Source organism: Tyto alba, unplaced genomic scaffold (genome assembly GCF_018691265.1).
Source record: "Tyto alba isolate M040663 unplaced genomic scaffold, T.alba_DEE_v4.0 Super-Scaffold_2, whole genome shotgun sequence".
In the NCBI taxonomy this organism is placed as follows: Eukaryota; Metazoa; Chordata; class Aves; order Strigiformes; family Tytonidae; genus Tyto; species Tyto alba.
This window is the reverse complement of record NW_024881282.1, coordinates 46,339,008-46,359,018: the sequence shown is the minus strand read 5'-3', so window position 1 is coordinate 46,359,018 and position 20,011 is coordinate 46,339,008. Positions and strand designations below refer to the sequence as shown.

Genomic DNA, 20,011 nt, shown 5'->3' with positions numbered 1-20,011 from the left:
GCTTTTACCTGTTGATACTTAGGTGAGACTGAAGCTGTATCTCTGCCTGTGGTTAAGCCCCCCCTAGTTAAAGCAGTAAAAAATCTGCTTTGCCCTCTCTCTACCCAGTCTGTAGGGAGAGAGCTAATGTGTATTAGTTACATCACTGTAAAAGCATCTCTTTCTGGCGGTGAAGTGGGCCATATGTGTGAGTGGGGAGTGTTCACAGATGACAGCAGAACAATTTAGAGACACCAGAGTCCTGGATTCAGTCCCAGATTCTGAAGCACTAATGATCTAGTGCTTACACACCATTTGCACCTATGCTCTAATCTCTCTTTTCTCTTCTGCTTTTGTTTTTCCTTCCTCTGTAGTTCTTGCTCCCCTTATATCTACTGCCATCCCCTCTCAGCATTTGTCTTTTGCCCCTTCTGTCCTATGGATCTCTGTATCAATTACCTCCCTTTCACCTTCTGTTTTCACATATATACTCCCTTATTTTCCCTCTTCCCTTTATTTCATTAGCTTCTGTTTTCCTCCCTCTCCCCTTATTCTCTCTCAGTGATCTAGTCAACCCGTTATTCCAATAGCCTGTATTTCTTCAGGGCCTACTAGGGGCATCTGAAACCTTCTTGTTTTCAGTGCCTGCAACTCTGTTTCAGAACATGGACAAATGGCATCTCCTAAGATCAAACATGTCAATTCAATATAACTCCAAGGGTATAGCATTAAAGTTAAAGGCCTTGCTCTAAAATTACCACTTTACTATAAAGCCCATATTTTAAGAGGTTAAAAAAAAACCAATGTGGTGTTTGTTCAAACAATAAAATGAATAAAAGGTGGTAGGCTACTGGCAACTGAGCCTTTTTCATGAGAAATACTGTCTTTTGCAAAGTTCATTACCCTTGTAATGAAAGATAATGTTTGTATGCCTACATATATGTAGTGTGTGTGTATATATATATATATGCACAAATATACAAACGCTATTTCTATATTATATATACATGTAATTAATTTAGTGATTACAAGGCTGGTGATTTATTTTTATATTTCTAATTTTTAGTATTTGATTGATTCTCTGGAACCATACATGATAAGTGAAAACATCAAACCTTCTCCCACTTGGAATTCAATGGAAACAGCCAATGAAATATATGAAGGTTCAGCTGAAATGTTTTCCAGCATTCAGACAGATTCCCCAGTAATATTTACAAGTGTATCTGATGATGATTTGCCTGCTATAAATGGAGCTACAGAATTACGTTCTGCTTTGGGTAAGATATTTTAGGATATTTTTCTACCTGCTCCTTTGTTCTGAAGGACCCCCATCACTGTCCCAGATATGATCTTTAGCACATGGTTCAAGCAAATTATGAATGGGTCATTTGCTGGAGTCAGATTTTTTTACTGGCAAATAACCTTCTGAAGCAAATGGGAATGCCACACAGGCAGGAACTAGCCCCTTGTCACCTAGCTGACCTTCTTCCCAGTGAAAGGAGCACCCGAAAGCCATCAGCCAAGCTGCATAGACAATCAGTTATTACAGTTGCCAAAGCAGGTGTGATTGTCAGGGATTAACATATCTCCAAGCTCTTCAGAGACCTTGATTTCTCTAAGCCTTTTGACTAATAGGTTTTCAAATGTCAGTGAAGGTAAATAGGTCAAAAAGTTACAACTTTTCTATATGGGTGACAAACAGGTGGAGATGGCCCCATGACATGGTGATGTCATTAGTGTGTACACTTGTTCTGTATTATCAATGGACTAGTGTTTCTTTACCAAGTATGGATATTTACAAATCATTAAGCAGACCTCAGTTGACAGGCAGGTACTTAAAATACCACTCTAAATTTTTACACTGAGTTTTGAACAGTGGAGAAAAAGTCAAGTTTTTATTTTTTCATTTTTTTATTTTTTATTAAAGCCACCAAATTCCTCCATATACACCAGTATCTAAAACCAGAATTTAATCCATTAGTTTAAACTACAACAGAACTTTTCTGTACTGTATTAATCCTGAAGAATCCTCTTTGTCATACAGGGAAAACATACAGTGCTTTAAATATGAATTTTTTTACGGCCTCATTCAACTTGAAGTATTGAGTTGCTAAAAGACGTCTCTGTTGCTGAATAATTGACTTCAGACAGCATCTGTTGTAATCTAGCATAGGAGTATTATTTTATAGTGGCTATTATAGTAGTTAAAACTGTTGACAGCCATACTTTCAACAGGGTCTGCTGATTTTTTGATGCTTTCATTTTAATGCTGGGCTCATGAAACTCTGAGCCTGATACTCAGATACATGAAGTACCCACACTTTTTCATGTTGCAGTGGCACAATGGCTGCTTTATAACAAATAATTTTGACTAGCACAGTTGGATTGCTGTTGACTTTGAACTTTATTGCAGATGCACCAAAAACTCTTTGTGGGCACGTATGACTTCTTCATTCTGCTGACCACAACTCTTCCGCTGAAAATACCAGTGTGAAGGGATCTGTGAGGGGAGCCATTTCAAGTATAGTTATTATAGCATCATTGGGAGGACAAGGAAGAGGGAATCTTTCTCAATTAAAAAAAAATTAAAAACAAAACCAAAAGCTCCATCAACCTAGGAGCCATGGTTCTGAAGTCACTGGAGAGACTAGGCTGTACACAAATATATCTTTTCCTAGTTCCTAGGGGATTTATCTCAATTTTTTTTGGAGATAGCTGTCAGTATAAACCTCATGGTTTTAGTTCTTGCCCGTTCATTCTTTCACCTAGGCCAATCTATCTATTGTACATGTGAAAATAGACCTATAGTAGCCTCCTCTTGATTGAGTTAAGACGTAGAGTATAAACTTTCTTTATATTTTTGTAATTGCCCTGAAAGTTAATTCTTTTGAAATAAAATAGTTCCAGGTCGCTGTGACAAAGTGAGTTTAGAATGTAAAATAAAAAAAAAATAAGATTTTATGAGTAAGTAACTATTTCTCTCCATTTAATCACAGATAATCAGTATACCATTAACATTTTGGCTGAAGAGCTGTCATATGTTATAAAGGGCCTCGTACCTTTCACGGACTACACAATCAGTGTGTCTGCTTTCACTGCTGTTGGAGAAGGACCACCATCAGTTCTTACAGTCAGGACATGTGAACAAGGTAAAATGCTGTAGCTGATATCTTCAAAGTTAACATACATTACTTCTTTCACTGAATATTTTAATTTTTTTAATCATTTATTTACTGTTATATTTTTCTGTTTTCATTTAAGTTCCAAGCTCAGTACAAAATATATCTTACAAGAATATTAGCTCCTCTTCTGTTTTGCTCTACTGGGATCCTCCAGCATATCCCAATGGGAAAATCACTCATTATACTGTTTATGCAATGGAACTGGATACAAAAAGAACATTCCACACAACAACTGCAAACAACAGCTTACTTATGACAGGTACAGTGTCATTTGAATAAAAAATATAAACATTGCAGGTACATTACACAAAATTATTTTTTCCAACTTTATGTAATGTTGTCATTTGCAAAGTAGGTGGACCAAATCTCCCCCATCCACACACATCCACACACATATACACACACACAACACAACTGCATGTAAAAGCAAGGTTGGGACACTACTGACAGATTTGTCTACTGTGGAGGGGTATGTAGGGAATGTGAGAGGGGAGGAGAGGACTAGGTCAGATGAGCAGTAATTTGTGAAATGTGCCAAGTAGTAACTTTAGAAATGGATTTCTTGTTGTAATTTTTTCCTCAGCCTCTTCTTTCCACATAAGAAAATATTCCTAAATTGACAATTCTTCAGACTTGAATTTTTGTCACAGTATTTGTCTGACATTAATAATAATTTTCTTCATTTAAGGGCCTAATTTTGATAGCAACTGAAGAAAATACATTCCTCATGGGCTTTCAGACCAATGAATACACAACAAAACCACATACTTGGATGTACACATACACACCCTTTGTTTTGAAAAATTCTGAGAGCCATTTACAGGGTTGAAGCTGGTTGGCTTATTTCAAAATCTGCTAATTTGACTGAGTGCTTATTTGTCTCTCCCCAGATAACTGGTATTATACATATTCTGTCTTTTAGGTGACAAATGTGTATCAAAAACTCTTAGAATAGTAACTATTTTTATAGTTTTATAAGTAGCTATGAGGAAGAAAAATATGTTCAAGAAGTCAAGAGTCAAGATTTTTTTACTTAATCTTTTTAGGTTTGAAAAAGTACACAAATTATAAAATGAGAGTCGCAGCCTCTACCGCAGTTGGAGAAAGTGCTTTGTCTGAAGAGAATGATGTTTTCGTGACAACCCCTGAAGATGGTAAATACACGGTTTGCAATGATGATTTGATTTCTGTATTGAAGTTTGTGCTTCTTCAGAAGACTGGGCACATACATAAGGAGGGGAAGAAAGTGTACAAATAAAATCAATGTTGTTTGAAATTATTAGTCTTCTATCAGTCAGTGACTTCAAGTCATTTTTAGGTAAGTGCTAGAAATAATGGTGACAGCTGCAGCATGACCATCAATCATCTAATTTCAACTCTGATAGACAACTGGGAAAAAAGCTGCAGAGCTGAGGTTCCTTCACTGAAAACAGTGTGTTCCTAGACCCCATCTAAACCATACTCAGTTATCTTTGGAACTCCAGCTTTTTTTTTTTTTTTTTTTTAATGTGAACATATGGAAATTAGGTTGTTTTTGAAGCATCTGGAAATGGCAGCTTCCAACAACTCAGAGGTCATATTGCTGTCTAAAAAACAGAACTACTGATAAAGTGAGGGGGTTTTGCACTGAATTATATTATATGCAGGTGTTTTTGTACAGGTTTGGGGCTTTATTCATTTTAAGACTGATCAATAGTTTTAATGTAGAGCATAATACTTCTTTATGAAGATTCTGGATCTTCCTGGCTTGTTTGCAAGTCAGTGTTCTCCCATGAAGGCACAGAGGCAGTAGCCAGAGTTGCCATTGGCCTGTGCAAAGAGAACACAGGTATTGGATTTACAGAGCAGTCATGAGTATTAAACCTTCATCTTTTCTCATTTGTATCAGGTTCATATTTTCACTGGTTTCAGTAAAGTCATTTCCAGTTTTTACCAAAGTCATAAAGAAGGTAATTGTCCAGTTGTCATTTATCTCTCTCATTGCCAAATATGCTACAATACAGGAAAAATAATTAAGTGAGAATAAAAGAGAGCGAAGGATTAGAGGATTAAAAATCATAGGGATTTATGAAGTTTAGGTGTTTTGAATGACCAACCAAAATATCAAATTAAACAGCAAAACTTGTAAAAGTTTTTTTGTAAAGTACTTGTAAATTTTCTTAAACGTTGCATACTTCTATGCGGTTAATTTTTTTGCAGAGGAAAGGCATATCACAAGAACAGAAAATCACCTATCTAAATATGTTTTTCTCTGAAAGTTTACAATTCCTTACCTTTGAGTATTACAGAAATCTCTTCAGAGTAGAGTTTCAGGCCAACAATTCACCCATAGGTAAGAGATGCATGCAAACCTTGAGGAAACTATTGAAAAAAACACCAATAATTCCTGCCTTTTTATAAGGCTATGTGTAATTACTCTTGTGATCTCATTATTTAGTTTTCCTGAGGTAATTCAGGTTGAGATTCATGTCTCCTAACTTTGGCCAGCGTAGGAGTAACAACTTCTTTGACTCTTGAAAAGAGAGATATCTCCAAATAAAAGGTTCACTACATCTGTTTTAGATAACTTATGTTAGGATATTAGGCTGTTGCATTTAAATATTTTACCATGCCACATAAATTGTAAAATGCATTTCAATTGAAAATTAAGCTTCTTTTTTTTTGAATCTTCTTTTTTTCTTGGGAAATATCCATGCAGACAGTCTTGTCATCTGGAGAGTAGTGATCTGTTAGTTAACAGTTTTCCTTCACAGGCTCAGAAATCAGGAATGAAAAGGGTTTCAGAGACCTTTAGGACAAACAAAAAAATCATGATAAATTCTGAAATATCTGGATATGGGTATTTGCACACAAACTGAATCACATAACCATGTGTTCTTAGTACATTTTGTTTTGAAATTTTATAGACAGGTTGTTTAAGGAGTGAAGTGATGGAACATTCAGAGGAATCAAGGTTGACATTCAGAGCTGATTTTATTCATAAGTGCAGCCCACTCACTCCTTCGGCCCTTCCATTCATTATTAGCTCACTGGAGTCACTTGAACTCATATGTAGCCAGTAGATTTAGCCAACACACTACCCTGGAGCTGGGCTTCCTTTGTGCATGACTTTCATGCCAGTGCACGCGAGATTTTCACTGGGGTCTTCATGGTCGTCAATTAGCAGCTGTATCAGTAAACTAAAGGGGATTTAATTACGGTGCATACAGTGCCTTTCTTGGTTCAATGGTTGGTTGAGTGAAATAAGATGGGTGGTTATTTAAGAAGATAGCAGTAAGATGGCATTCAGCTAAATTTAAATAATTTGAATTTGAGGAAGACAGTGAGAGGATTTGAAGGATCAGTCAGCATGACAGCAGTAGACAGAAGAGATTTTTCTCTTAATAAATGTAGTTTTGGATAGATTTATAAGTGGATGAGAAAAGAAATTCCAGAAAAGCTAAAGTGTCTGCGATGCAAAATGTTGCCTGGTTTTATGAGTGGAAAAGAAGATATACTGAAATTATGTCTTGATAAAAAGTGATAAGGATATCTTCATCTATGGTAAAAAGTGGAAAGGCTTTGAGAAGGAGAGTGAGTGAGCAAGAGTAGCCCTTTTGGTATAGTTAGCTAATCTAAATGTTAGGATCCAATATGTTTATAAGATCAGTCCTATATTCAATTAATTTAAAGTCTCAGAGGTGTTTTTTTTCTCTGATTTCTTTATTGCAGAACCAGACTCCCCACCCCAAAATGTAGAGTTAATAAATGTAACTGCAACAGAAATAAATCTGAGATGGTTACCACCTGAACAGCCTAATGGTCTCATAACTCACTATGAGGTTCTGTACAGTGATTCAAATGATTTATTTATTGAAAATGCCTCATCTACAAGTATATCACTAAGTGAAATGAAGCCATATACTCTCTACAACATCTCTGTGAGGGCATTCACCAGACTTGGCCATGGCAATCAGTCATCTTTCCCACTTCTGGTGAGAACTTCTGAAACTGGTGAGTAAAAAAATGTAAATTTTCCACAATCAACAGCTTTATAGTGACCTCTGATTCCCAGGAGATTGGTTTAATTAATTTTAGAAGTATGTGTTTTCTTTGCAAAGCAGTAAGTTTGAATCTTGTTTTCTCTTTTATATACAAAGCAAAAATAAGGAAATAGTAAGGAAGATTAAGAAGTAGATAAAATAGTGGGAAGTTTTATGCCTGACGGACTTCATATATTTGACTATTAATCCTTGAAGATTCCTTGCGTCTTGCTGAAAAATATTTCTTTGGAGGAAAGGAGTGCAACTTGGAATTCAAGTTAGGAACTGAAATTTTATAAGAATTCAGTCCTAATGGTTTAAAAAAAAAAAAAAAAACAGAATTCACAGATAAGTGCTATTTTGTAGCAGTCAAAGTTGTTTATGTTACAGGAAATATTTTGGCGAATGTACGGATAAAACAAAATAACAGAGGATTACGGTAGATTAAGTTTTTCAATGAAAGGAAATTAAATTTAGAAGTGAAGATTAGGAAAGATAAGCATTAAAGAGGTGTAACAAGGCATGGGAAGAGACTTAGAATAAATAAGTAGCTGTGAGGTAGGACAAGGTAGGGAAAAGAATATAAAATATCGGCAGAGGGTCATTATATTTTCAGTGAAGATAAACAGGAGCGGTATTGGAGAAAAAACTGAGGATAATTATTTACATGGAGGAACAGGTGTTTGGGTTAAGCTGTAGACTCAGGAATGAAAGGTGGCTGGGGAGACAGACATGAATGTTGGTTTCCTTTAGGTCTCAGCAGTATCCAGGTAGCACTGGTATGATGATCATCCTTTTTGGGGGGCTTTTTGCCATCTTCACCAGTTTGCTACCTCAGACAACTTCCTACTTTATCTATAACTAGAGCTATCCCTGGAACTAAGCATGCTCTGTTTATCACATTTTTCTTGGTAACGAAAGACATGCACATACTAATGTCTCTCAGAAGGGGCAGGGAGAGGCTCTGGCTCCTTGGTTGTTAAGACACAGTGGAATCACTATAAGCTCCTTCTTATTGTTTCTGAAATGAACTTAGATTTTTCCTGTGTGAAGTAGTTGTGGTCTAGGCCTGCCTACCAAGTCAGACTCTTAAGGAACGGAGACACAAACACCTAGTTTCTAGATTGCATGAAACAGTAGTCATAATGGAAGCACCAAGCTAGCTCTGTGCTACTTCTGAGGACTTTTTTTGGTCAGATACCATAGGTATGTAGGCACCCGCCCAACTGATACAATGTCCTTAGACATAACCTTTTTTATTGCTCTCTTTAACTTAGACATCCATCTTTTGTCTAAGCTGTATTTTGAGGCAGTTAGTTCTTTCTCAGTGCCTAACTCCCCTGATGTTCAGAACAAAAATTTTAATTCCAGATGCCCGTGGTAGAGATGAGAAGCTGCAAAAATGTCTTCTGAGATGAGAAGAGTAAAACCAAGGGAGGATCTGGAGAATAGAGCATTTTGAGTGAAACACAACCTATTAATAGGCTGGTGTGTTTGAAGAGCTCTTGGGAGTTCTTTGTTACCATTCTACCATGAAATTAGGCAGAATTGTGGGCTGATTTCACTGCCTCTCATGGCATTTATCCCCTTTCTGGATACTGCTTAAGCAGAAATTACTTAGCCTTTTCAATGCAGAGTTTCATCAAAATCTCCCAAAGCTAATCCACTGGAGAATTGCAGTGATAGTTATAGGGTGTTAGAAGGAAAGTTTAGTGTCATGCTCCAGATTCTTTTATCTGGCGTGTTAAGATGACTTCCATCAATTTTTTTTTTTTTTTTAAATGACCCAAACCTTGTTACAGTATGCCTGTCATGTGTTTTTAATCTTCCAATTCAGCCTCTTTTAAAATTTATTTTGTATAAAAAATAGGATAAAAATCCAAATGTTTACAATGAGTTTCTTTAAAACCCATTTAATAAAATGCTTAACAAATCAGTGAAACTGACTGAAATCTTCTATGAGTCTAAATTTTGTCTTCCAGTTCCTGATTCTGCACCAGAAAACATAACCTATAGGAATATCTCATCCATGGAAATTGAATTATCATTTTTTCCACCTTCCATTCCCAATGGAATCATACAGGCCTACACAGTATATCTCAAGAGTATGAATGGAACTGAGCAAAGGGTCATAAACACTACTCTTCTGACTCTACGTATTACAGGCCAGTATATAGTTATATGGAACTTATGGCAACTGTAAATTGCTCTGAGAAGGGATCAACAGACTGATGCAGATCAATTAGTTCATTGGCTGGACATAATCCTTCTTCTCCTTGTATAAAGTTATATTCTACTTGTCCTGAGAAATATCCTGTTGTGTTCTGCTGTAAAGTGGTGGAATGGGCCTCGAATGGTATAGAGTCTAACATATATCTCATTGTATTTCAGACGTTTAAAGTACAAGGAACTTGTACTTTTTTTTTTCTTTGCGTATCTGTCATCGTAACAAAGTAAACACTTGAGTCACCTACATATCTTTCTGATTTTATTCTGGATAAAAATAAATACTTTCCTTTCCACTCAACTTTGTCTCTTTTTCTATGTTCTTTTATTATTACTGAGGCATGACACAGCAGCTAATGCTGGGAGCTCAGTACCTTAACCAGCAAATTTTCAGAGTACAGTCAAGGACACACTGTAAAGTATTCTAGGAATATGAAGTATAAACTGCTAATTAAGGCTTTGTCCTTTCTTTTGTTCATGCAGAATACTTTGTGTTCACGTTTTCCTAATCCTTATTTCAGTCTCTAAAGATACAAATCAGTTTAAGTGATGTGCCTATTCAGCACACCAAAACTACTTATGGTCCATTAAAAAACCTAATTTGGCCCACTGAACGGTTGGTTTATTGAATTCTTCTTCTTTATTTAGATTTAAAGAAATATACAGAATATACTGCAGAAGTGTCTGCTAGTACCACAATGGGGGAGGGCCTTCATAGTTCACCTCTGCATATACTGACTGATGAAGATGGTAAGTCAGAAGTTGCAATGTATCATTGTCTGCCTGTAGTCTTAAACTAATCTTACACTTCTGGTCAGACATGTAGGTTTTACATACTTTTTTTGCAATTATATCTCTGTATTGATATATGTATCTATCTATCTACACACAAGCATACTCTCTATCTATCTATCTATCTATCTATCTATCTATCTATCTATCTATCTATCTATCTATCTATCTATCTATCTATCTATCTATCATCTATCTATCTATCTATCTATCTATCTATGTTATTTAATATATTTACCAATACAAGCTATATGAAATGATGCAATTGCTGTGCATGGACATTTGGTCTTATCGATATCTGATGAATTTGAAGAATCTTGATTTACTAATGTTATTTTAATCAAATACACCACAACTTAGAATTAAATATTGTGTTTGGTTCTGAATACGTGAGAGCTGGAGAAAGGGAAAACCACCAAAAGGCAGCTTGAATGGTCAAGGGACATTTCTGGTTCTTTTGTTTGGAGATTTTTGGATTCTTCTAAACAGATGCATGTACAGACACACATATATAGATGTAGAATTATTAATATTATGAAAATGCTCAAAGTCTGTCATCGGTAGTACTGGACTTCCAAACTGAGATGGGGAGTGTTCTGCACTGCAGACTGAGGGTAGAACACAGTCTTTGCATCCCCTGCTAGTTAGTACGGTAGGTCACAAATCAGCAGAGGAATCGCAAAATTATATTCGTACTTTTAGTACCCAGTTTAGTTCTGGGAAGTTATCATCGGTCCCCTCTATAGTTTCTGGAGGGAGAATCCTGAAAAAATTCAAAGCAGAATCTCATCTTAGGTGCTGTGACTCACATTTTGGAAGAGTCTGTGTCTGTCCCTCTCCATTGCTTAGGAAGGAAGTCTCTGGGAACCTAGACTAAGGCAACATTGACAAAAACATCCCACAAGCCATTACCAAATTAAATCTCTTTTCATGTCGTAGGGAGCACTGAGTTGCCTAAAATCCAGCTTTTGATGATAATGGATCTCCAAGATGTTGATGGGCTTACATTCACACTGTCAGTAATAAACCTTTGCTCAAGAGTAATACTGCTGGAGCACACTGGCAACAGCTAATTTGGATAAATCCATATTTTGCATAGAGTATTTTTATTCAGAGCAATGTAGATTTTATTCTTCAGCAAAAAATAACCTCTGAATAAGAACTGTAGAATGAACTAGACATGCCAAAAAGACATGACATTCACAGTATGACAGATCTTGTATTATATAGCCACTAAGGATAATATAACAAGTTAAACACTAAATACAGCTGTCACCATTTTTCGCTAGTAAATACAGACATTCATTGAATTCAGTGAACCTTTGTTCATGAAAAATATTTTCTTTCTTAAATGTACAGAGTTCAAAAAAGTTTATGCCAGTTTTTGAGATAATGTAAGAAGGAACAACAACTGAAAAACAACAATATTTATAATACACCACATGTTCTTTATTCACAGGAACACAGTGTTCCAAGGTTCAGACCAAATGTTTCATAGATTTGCTAATAGCTATGCTCATATTCTCAATTTTCATGCATGACTACAGCTATGACCTGAATTTTTAGTGCATGATGCTCTTTGGTTTAATTTGAGAAAAACAAAAGTAATTCTAATATAACTTCATAGTGATACATATATCCATGAATCAAAATGAAGAAAAACATTTACTTCTCAATAACATGCTATTACAAAGCAGTATCATTTATGCATGCATTGGTATATTTTTTCTCAGCAATATTTATATGAACTTTAGAATGAAGTCAAATATGGTCTCACATTTTCATTTACTTATGTTGTTTCCCTACACAGTTGTGATATGGTGTCATGTAGAGTTCATCTTAAAATTAATTTTAAGGGTCTCAGTCAATGCCTATCTTTATATTTGCCCTTGTGACATGTTAAAAGTATGAATGTAGTCCTTATTTGATGGAGTAAATAGATTTTACTGCTGCCTACTATCCCACATTTTTATCATCTCTCAGTGCCATGCTTATTCATTTTCCTACCTTTTGGTGTTTTGTATAATTCTTTACAGCACCTAATTTTCCTCAGGGGAACTATTTTGCTATATTTTACATGTGTTCATACCTTTAAAGCTTTTGCTTTTATTAGAAGGGAAAAAAAATATTACAGCAATGTACTTGGACAGTAGGTGAATCACTGTGACCTATCTCTTGCTCAGTTTTCTCATGAAGAACTTTTTCCATTGAATCACAGAAACAGATGTTCTAACACCACCATGCAAAATCTTCTTTTATCATCTGTCAGAAAAAGGAAAAGAAGCTGTGCCTTAACATTAGTTGATGGATACTGTACCAGTGTAGTACAAAGTTCACTTTCCATCACAAATAATTAAAAACCTATTTAAGGATGCTGCGTACCCCATCGATCTTAGCTGTTTAACAAGATGTTGTGTCCTGTTCTCTCATTTTACAGCTCCAAGTTCTCCTCCAGAATCCCTCTCTGTAAAACAGTTGTCGGGTGTCACTGTGAAGTTGTCATGGAAACCTCCGCTGGAGCCAAATGGAATTATCCTCTATTACACAGTTTACGTCTGGTAAGATTTTCTGGAAGTAGTTCTGAGGATAAATATTAATCTGTAACCTATCAGGAATGTTAGGTTTTTCTTACACAATATGTTGATCACACGTTTTTGGAGAACAAATATTAATCCAGCATTTAAAATACTAGACTTTTGTATATACAAATTCAGATATAATATATCTGAATCAGTTGCAATGTAGCTGAAAATTGGGGTATTAAATATTTTTAAGCATTTTCAACATTTTTCTAAAGGTTATGTTATGGTAAATGAAGTAAAATTTAAATTAGACCATGGTGACAATTTAAATTATATTCTGATTAGGCCTATTGTAAGTCAAGGCACAAGCCTGTGCTAAATTGTCAAGGAGATTTGAAGTAGGCTTAAAATAGAGAAAGATTGCTTCCTTTTCTAGGAAGTGTGTAAGACCAGTGTTAATAGACTTTGTATGGGCAATCAGTTATGTCTACTGTTATATTTTGTATTTATTATATTCATAGCAAACAAGCAAACAAGTATTTTTAACAGATAATTTTCATTTACTCTGGTTCTTTTTTTTTTTATCTATCTATCTATCCTTTCTTTTTCCTTTTTTTTTTTTTTTTTTTTCCCTCTGTCATCCCTCCTGGGATCTTTTTGCACCTTTAAAAGAAGTTTTGTCACTTTAAAACTTGCAGCTTCTGTCTTCTGCATAACATACTTCGGTTTAGTGATGTGACACCTCATCAAAGACCTATGTATAACTTCTACTGAGAGTGAAAAGATTTTGTTATTGATCACTTCTAATATATTGCATTTATGCTGTACCATTTTTTTGCTACTACTAAGGTGCAGGAAGCAAATGCTAACGTGTACCTTATGAGATGTAAACCAGATATGCAAACCAGCAGTCATTATAAACACACAACTGTTGAGCTTACATTTATTATTCTAATGTTACTGGACAGTTTTGGGGTAGGGTTTGGCCTCAGCTCCTCTTGATTTTTTTTTTTTAAATATAGCATCTAGTTAAGTTGGTGATAAAGTGAACAGGAGTGAGCTCTTCTATCCATAAAAATTAAATTTGGCTTGTCTTATTACTTCTACTGTATTGGCAAGGTCTGGTGCTCTTTAACCACAAAAAACATTAAATTAAAGACTATCCTCTAGCTAGGAAAGAGTTACTTCATGATAAGTATTATGGTCTTTGAACACAGATACAGTCTGTGTTCAAAGACTTGGGGTCATACAACTTTTCATCCTTACACTGCCTTAAAGCTTACTGCTTTTGTTATTATGACAAATGAGTTAGTAAGAATTATTTTTTAAATACTGTTAATTATTTGTCTTTCTAAATATTTGAATTAAGCAACCACATAACTTTTTGTGGTAAGCCTTGTCCTTTTTCCTTCCATATTCTCCCTCCTCTGTCTTATCTGTCCTTACTGTGCCAAATCTAAAATTACAGAGGCATTAGGTATCATCTTGAGGCAAGGACATTGGAAAAAAACTCCCATTGCTTTCAAAGGGGCCACAACTTCACTCCTTCCTTGGAGGTTTTATTTGGGGAGGGGAGAAGGAGGGGAATTTTAACAGAATTGTCATAAAATGCATTGTCAGGGTGAGATTTGACAAGGCAAAGTGTCGTGCCATAGTTGCTGCTTTTGGGAGGCATTCAATATATATACAGCTGTTAAATAAAAGTTCCTTCTTTTAAATATATTGCAACAGTTACAGAGAATTTTGTAAACTTTCTTTAATGGATTGGGAACAAGAATCCACAACTACTAGAATAGAAAGGGTAGTATCTGTAATGTTTTCATTGTTATTATCTTCTATGGAATTTGTCACAGGACAGGGTAGTTTTGGGTGTTAGCAGGTAGCAAAGCAACTTTCTGCATGCCTTGAGTCTACAAAATCATACTCCTTGAGTCTGCAATTCTGGAGTATTAAAGGCATATTAACAAAATTGCTAAATTTGTACATAGCTATTGTCTTTTGGCATTATCCAGTCCAGCAAATTTTTGTGAGTAGAAGTGTTTGCAACACTAAGCTGTGGATTTTCTTCTTACTTAAATTATAACCAGCGATGTTTTTCCCTACTAAGAATATATTGGGCAAAGGTCCAATAAAAGATATCTTTTCTTTGTCTAGAATTTGATAACTGCAGCTGCAACCTTTTGTATCTCTTTCCTGACTATTCAAAATGTCAGAAGTTTGGGAAATATGTAAATGTTGTTAACTCTTTCTGTTACCAAGAGCGTTTCCCATGTCAGGAGACATTCCACTCAAAAACTGAAAAGGTTAGGGAGAATTTAGTTTTTTCATTCTCATACATTTTCTGATTCCAATCATTTGTTAATATAACTTTATTTCAGGAGTATCAGATGGTGATCTTTGCTAATGGGACATTAATTCACTTATCAAAGGATTAAAATCAGCCCATCTAATAATATTGAATCAGCCTTTCCTTTTTTTTTTTTTTTTTTTAGAATTAGATCTCATTCTCTTGTATGTGAAGAGCTCCACAGTGACTCCTGGATCAAGATACTCAGTTTTACTTGTCAAATTATCATCCTTGTATGAAATCCTATTAAAGACACAGGGCACCCACTCCCATCGAAATCTTTGCAGGAATGGAACATTAGCTAACTTTTTTCCCTGCTGTTTTTTTCATAAAAGATTAAGTTAATGTAATGAGAAATAGCAGAGTTTTTGAATTCAAGTTAGTTATTTCTGTATCTTATTCTACTTTCTGATAAACATTTCATACCTATGGTAATACCAGTGTTTTATTAATGTTATATCCTACAGTCTTTCTAGTCGGGTTTTGACCTGACTAGAGTTCCATTCTGATCCCCTGCTACATTCCACCAGAATTAACTCAGCACCAGCTAATTCCTGTTCCATATCATCTTCTATTATTCCATTTATAACTTCAGCCTTCTGACCAATTTCACAGAGTCACAGTAGGGCATGCTCCCTGCTATAATCTTTTTATATTTCGCTATTCCTGTCCAGGGAGACAGTTTAGTTATGCCCTACTGTGTCCTTCCCAAGGGTACCACATAACCATTTGATAGCAGTTACTAGATGGACATGCTCCTCCTTGATATTGCATACAATCATTGTCTTTGCTGGTGTAATTTACAAGTATATTTCTACAGGTTTCTTGTTTTGGTTTGGTTTTTTTAAGCAAAATTAAGAGCCCTGTTGTGATGCACCAGGACAAAAGTGAACTTTTCAACATAAAAAATCCCCAAAGTTATCCCAGTCTTTTTTTTAAAAGCCTGAAATATTTGTATTTAACACAATATTACATTTTTCAATTTTATATCATATGCCACAGTTGTATACGTACAGAAATGGTGTATATATATATAATTAATTAAATACTTTTTCTTCAGGAATAAAATGTCAAAAAGGATTGTTAATGTAACAGAAACATCAGTGCAGTTCACAGACCTGGAAAATAACTCTGAGTATAGTGCTTACCTAACAGCAAGTACGAGGTTTGGAGATGGCAACATAACGAGTGACACTATAACATTCAGAACTTCTGAAGGAGGTAAGATTATATATAGTATGAATCTTTAATTTCATTCAGCTCTGAATTTCTGTCAGCCTTATTTAAGTTAATAAAGCTACGGAAGTAGAAGTGGCATTTGACTGGTCAAGAAGAGACATTATGCCTCTGTGTGTGTATGTGTGTCTATCTTTGTGTGCAGATGTATCTATGGCTCTATAAAATTATGATGGGTATTTCTGTTAATTTACTGAGCAGAACATTGCATTTCCTTTCAGTACAAGTAAGGTAAAAATAATTTCATTTTAAATTTTGAAATAAATCAAATTAATTTCATAATATATTTTATTAGGTCCTTGCATTATCTTGCCGTGACGCAACTTCTGAGAGGGAAAATACTCTTTAGAGTCTCTGTCACAAGTCTGAAATGGTTTTAATTTGACAATGAAATCTGCACCTGTACCCTGATTTGTTTCTTCCATTTTAATGTTTTATACCGCAAACATGATAGATGACTTTTATATATGACCATACTATATACCGTGCTTTGGAAGTCATTCAGTTTAATTATTGTTTCTGGTTTTCCCATCAATTCTATTGCTACGATCTGTTTCAAAATGGATAGTATGCAGACATATTTCAGAATCATCCTGCATAGATAAACTGAATTTCCAACACACAATCACTGGCAGGATTAGCATCTGTCCAAGCCATCCCTCAAAAGACTGTCTAAATCATCAGGTTGTAGGTATTCCCAGTCTTTGCTATTGAAGCTATTATGGAAACATGAACTGAGTTTTTAGGGCGGGATTTTTAGGAACTGATCCTGGAGTTCCCCCTCCAATTAATGTTTTTGTGCTTTATACAAACAAGACCAGTGCAAAGCAAGAGAGATACTTGCAGTGTTTGGTACTCTACTGCATGTTGTGTAGAGCACTTTTTTTGGATGGCAAAAAATACGGATTTAAATCCTCTTAAGATGATTTAAGGAGCTGAATTTGAGTCTGATACATCACTGTGCTACCAGGAAGGACCATATGCTGGTATTCTTTACAGGGTAGGAGGAGAGGCTAATTGAAGAAGACCTACAGAGTCCTTCCTGCACATTTAATAGGCTGAGAAAAGAGGAAAAAACAGAAATTATCATACTGTTGAAGCTTAATTATCATCTGGTTTACATGATAATTAATCCCTACATGAGTTGGGAGCCTAAATTCTGTTTATAATCAGCAAAGAGAGAACAAGGCTTTTAATTTAGGTTTTCTGAAACAAATCCTTTTTATTCCTGTTGACTATATATGGAGCATAGAGGCCTAACTCAGTCACCTTCCACTTCTGCAAATTAGACTTTCCGTGTACCCAAATCAGTAAGTACAGGACAAATTCTATAAGAAAATAGTATATGCTTACAAATACAGCTAAATACAAATGTGTCTGAAAAAACAGAGTTTTAAAAATTTATTTACATCTACTATTTTATGTCATAATTTCCAGAAGCAGTTTTTATAGCATAATCAGAAATACATTTTATTTGACATAGGATGTTGTCAAATCTATAGTGGATGTTTCTTGGGCACTAAAATGTACAAAACCTTGAGTTAGCTATGCTAAAACTTGACATTTTTCCAGCACCAAGTGATCCACCGAAAGATGTTGTGTACAGAAACCTTACTTCCACATCAATAATGCTATTCTGGTCTCCTCCTCGAAAGCCTAATGGAAATATACTGTACTACTCAGTTTATTTCAAAAATAATTCAGGAATATTCATACAGGTAAGTTTATTTGTATATTCTTCTTTTTTAGAATTCAATAAAGTGTTCTAATAATTAATTGAAGACTAAATTAATTTTACAGTTATCAATATACTGTTTTTTTCGTATTTCCTTTATCACAAGGCAGTTTTTTAACTTATAAAGAGAGAAGCACTTCTTGTAATCATGTCTTGTGTTGTGCATCTCATTGGACATTCATATCATTAAGCATTAAAACAGATAGGTTTTGTGTAATATTCTATATTGCAAAGTTTATATGTACACGTATATACACACACATCCATCTAATACATATATATGCACAATATAGACTCAAGACCCATTACATTCATTGCACATCCTTAAGACTGTTTATTTTAGTCTAATCTATCAATTCAAATAAATTTCTGTAGCAGTTCTGTTTTTACTTTTTAATGCGTGTTTGTACAGTACTGAAAATAAGAAGATAATGTCAAAGTAGTAATTATATTATTATTTCATATTTTTGTTACTCTGAAAAGGAAATTACTGTTTAGTATATTGGAACAAAGATATTGAGATTCCTAAGATAAAGCATAAAAAACAAATAAAATGTTATTTATGTTTTTTTGGTGAGCCACACATTTCCATGTAGGTTTTTTTTGTTGCTACTTTCATCCTTAATTATGCACTACATTTATTAATTGTATATATAGTTTTTCTGTTCTCCTTTCTAAGAAAGTATTATGATACAGAAACATAATAAGAAGAAATAAGCTTCCTTTACAGGTTTTTGGTCACAAGCTTTACACATGTAGAAGAAAATAAGAAATATACATTCATGAAGAAACTAATGCATGAAAAATTACCTCTACTGCATAACTTTACACTCAACATATGTCTAGGGTGAGGTATCCATGTGTTTGAGGATAATTAGAAAAAAATTTTCACAAATTTTATAAATACCTGTAACTGAATAATTGCTGACATACTTCAGTGTATAACACTTCTCTGACTTCTGTGAAGCTGTGTAGCTGCCAGGCTCTGTCTGCATAGTTTCAGCTGCAAGCAGGACTGTGCCATGAATTCACATTCTGATGAGATTAAAATCAGGGCTACAGTTCAGAGCTTCAGACTCTGCTTGCACACACTGCTATATCAAGAGCATTTTTCTTAGCCTAACAAATCCCTGGATAAACATTTACACCAGTGCATTACCTGAACAAGCCCATCCTATGAAAAGTGTCTTCATTTATCTAATTCTTGGACAACTCAAGCGATTTTAGAGGAGGACTACGGACTTGGGCTATTCCTGCCTTTATGAAGGTGGAACTCTGAGGTGAATGAGTAAGGTGAAACTGACACACTGAGAGCTAAAATCCCTCTGGAAGTGTCCAGGACTCTGGAAATGAAGGAGCAAGATAGGGAAGATGGAGCACAGCAGCACTGGCCCAGCAAGGTGAGGGTCCAGTTTCAATATCATGTGATGTAGATGGACAAGGAAAGTATGGGGGCATGGGTGGAAGTTACCACTGCTTTGGCATATTGTGTGGTGGATGGCAGAAAAGCACTGACTCCACTTCTAGGTGTGGAAGGTACCATTTTTACCCTTTCAGCTTTGATTTTTAACCCCTCCCTCTGCCATCAGAAGATAGGTTTCAGCTGCTGTCGCATCTGTTTCTTACTGGCCATGAGAGATCACCATTAATCTCTCAAATCATGATCCACTCCTAATCTGTCTGCTCCCCTTACTCCCTCTGCCCTTCACATGCCTCTCTGTTCACTATTTGGCATGGCAACTACTGTATTGACATTGCACTCCTATTCTGTACCTTGACATTCCTGTGGGTGCAAGACAGATTTCAAACAGGAGAAAAAAAAAACCTCTTCCCTGCTCGTTTCTGTCAGAAATTTTGTATTACTTTTTTTACAACAGATAAATGCATGTATGAAAGGCAGCCTGATATTTTTATATATATTTATATATATATATATGCCATATACAAACAGTTGTAAACTGTATGAGTGT

At 35.2% G+C, this 20,011-nt stretch overlaps 1 protein-coding gene across 1 annotated transcript in view; it reads left to right on the top strand.

Annotated features, from left to right (window-relative positions):
- Positions 1-20,011, top strand: part of PTPRQ (protein tyrosine phosphatase receptor type Q) — a 108,882-nt gene that overhangs the window by 16,964 nt on the left and 71,907 nt on the right. The window contains exons 10-19 of the mRNA XM_042793207.1: positions 1,046-1,256; positions 2,976-3,128; positions 3,241-3,420; positions 4,208-4,315; positions 6,873-7,154; positions 9,166-9,348; positions 10,058-10,159; positions 12,639-12,759; positions 16,131-16,291; positions 17,879-18,024. Coding sequence (XP_042649141.1) covers positions 1,046-1,256; positions 2,976-3,128; positions 3,241-3,420; positions 4,208-4,315; positions 6,873-7,154; positions 9,166-9,348; positions 10,058-10,159; positions 12,639-12,759; positions 16,131-16,291; positions 17,879-18,024 — 1,647 coding nt within the window. The remainder of the gene's footprint in view (positions 1-1,045; positions 1,257-2,975; positions 3,129-3,240; positions 3,421-4,207; positions 4,316-6,872; positions 7,155-9,165; positions 9,349-10,057; positions 10,160-12,638; positions 12,760-16,130; positions 16,292-17,878; positions 18,025-20,011) is intronic.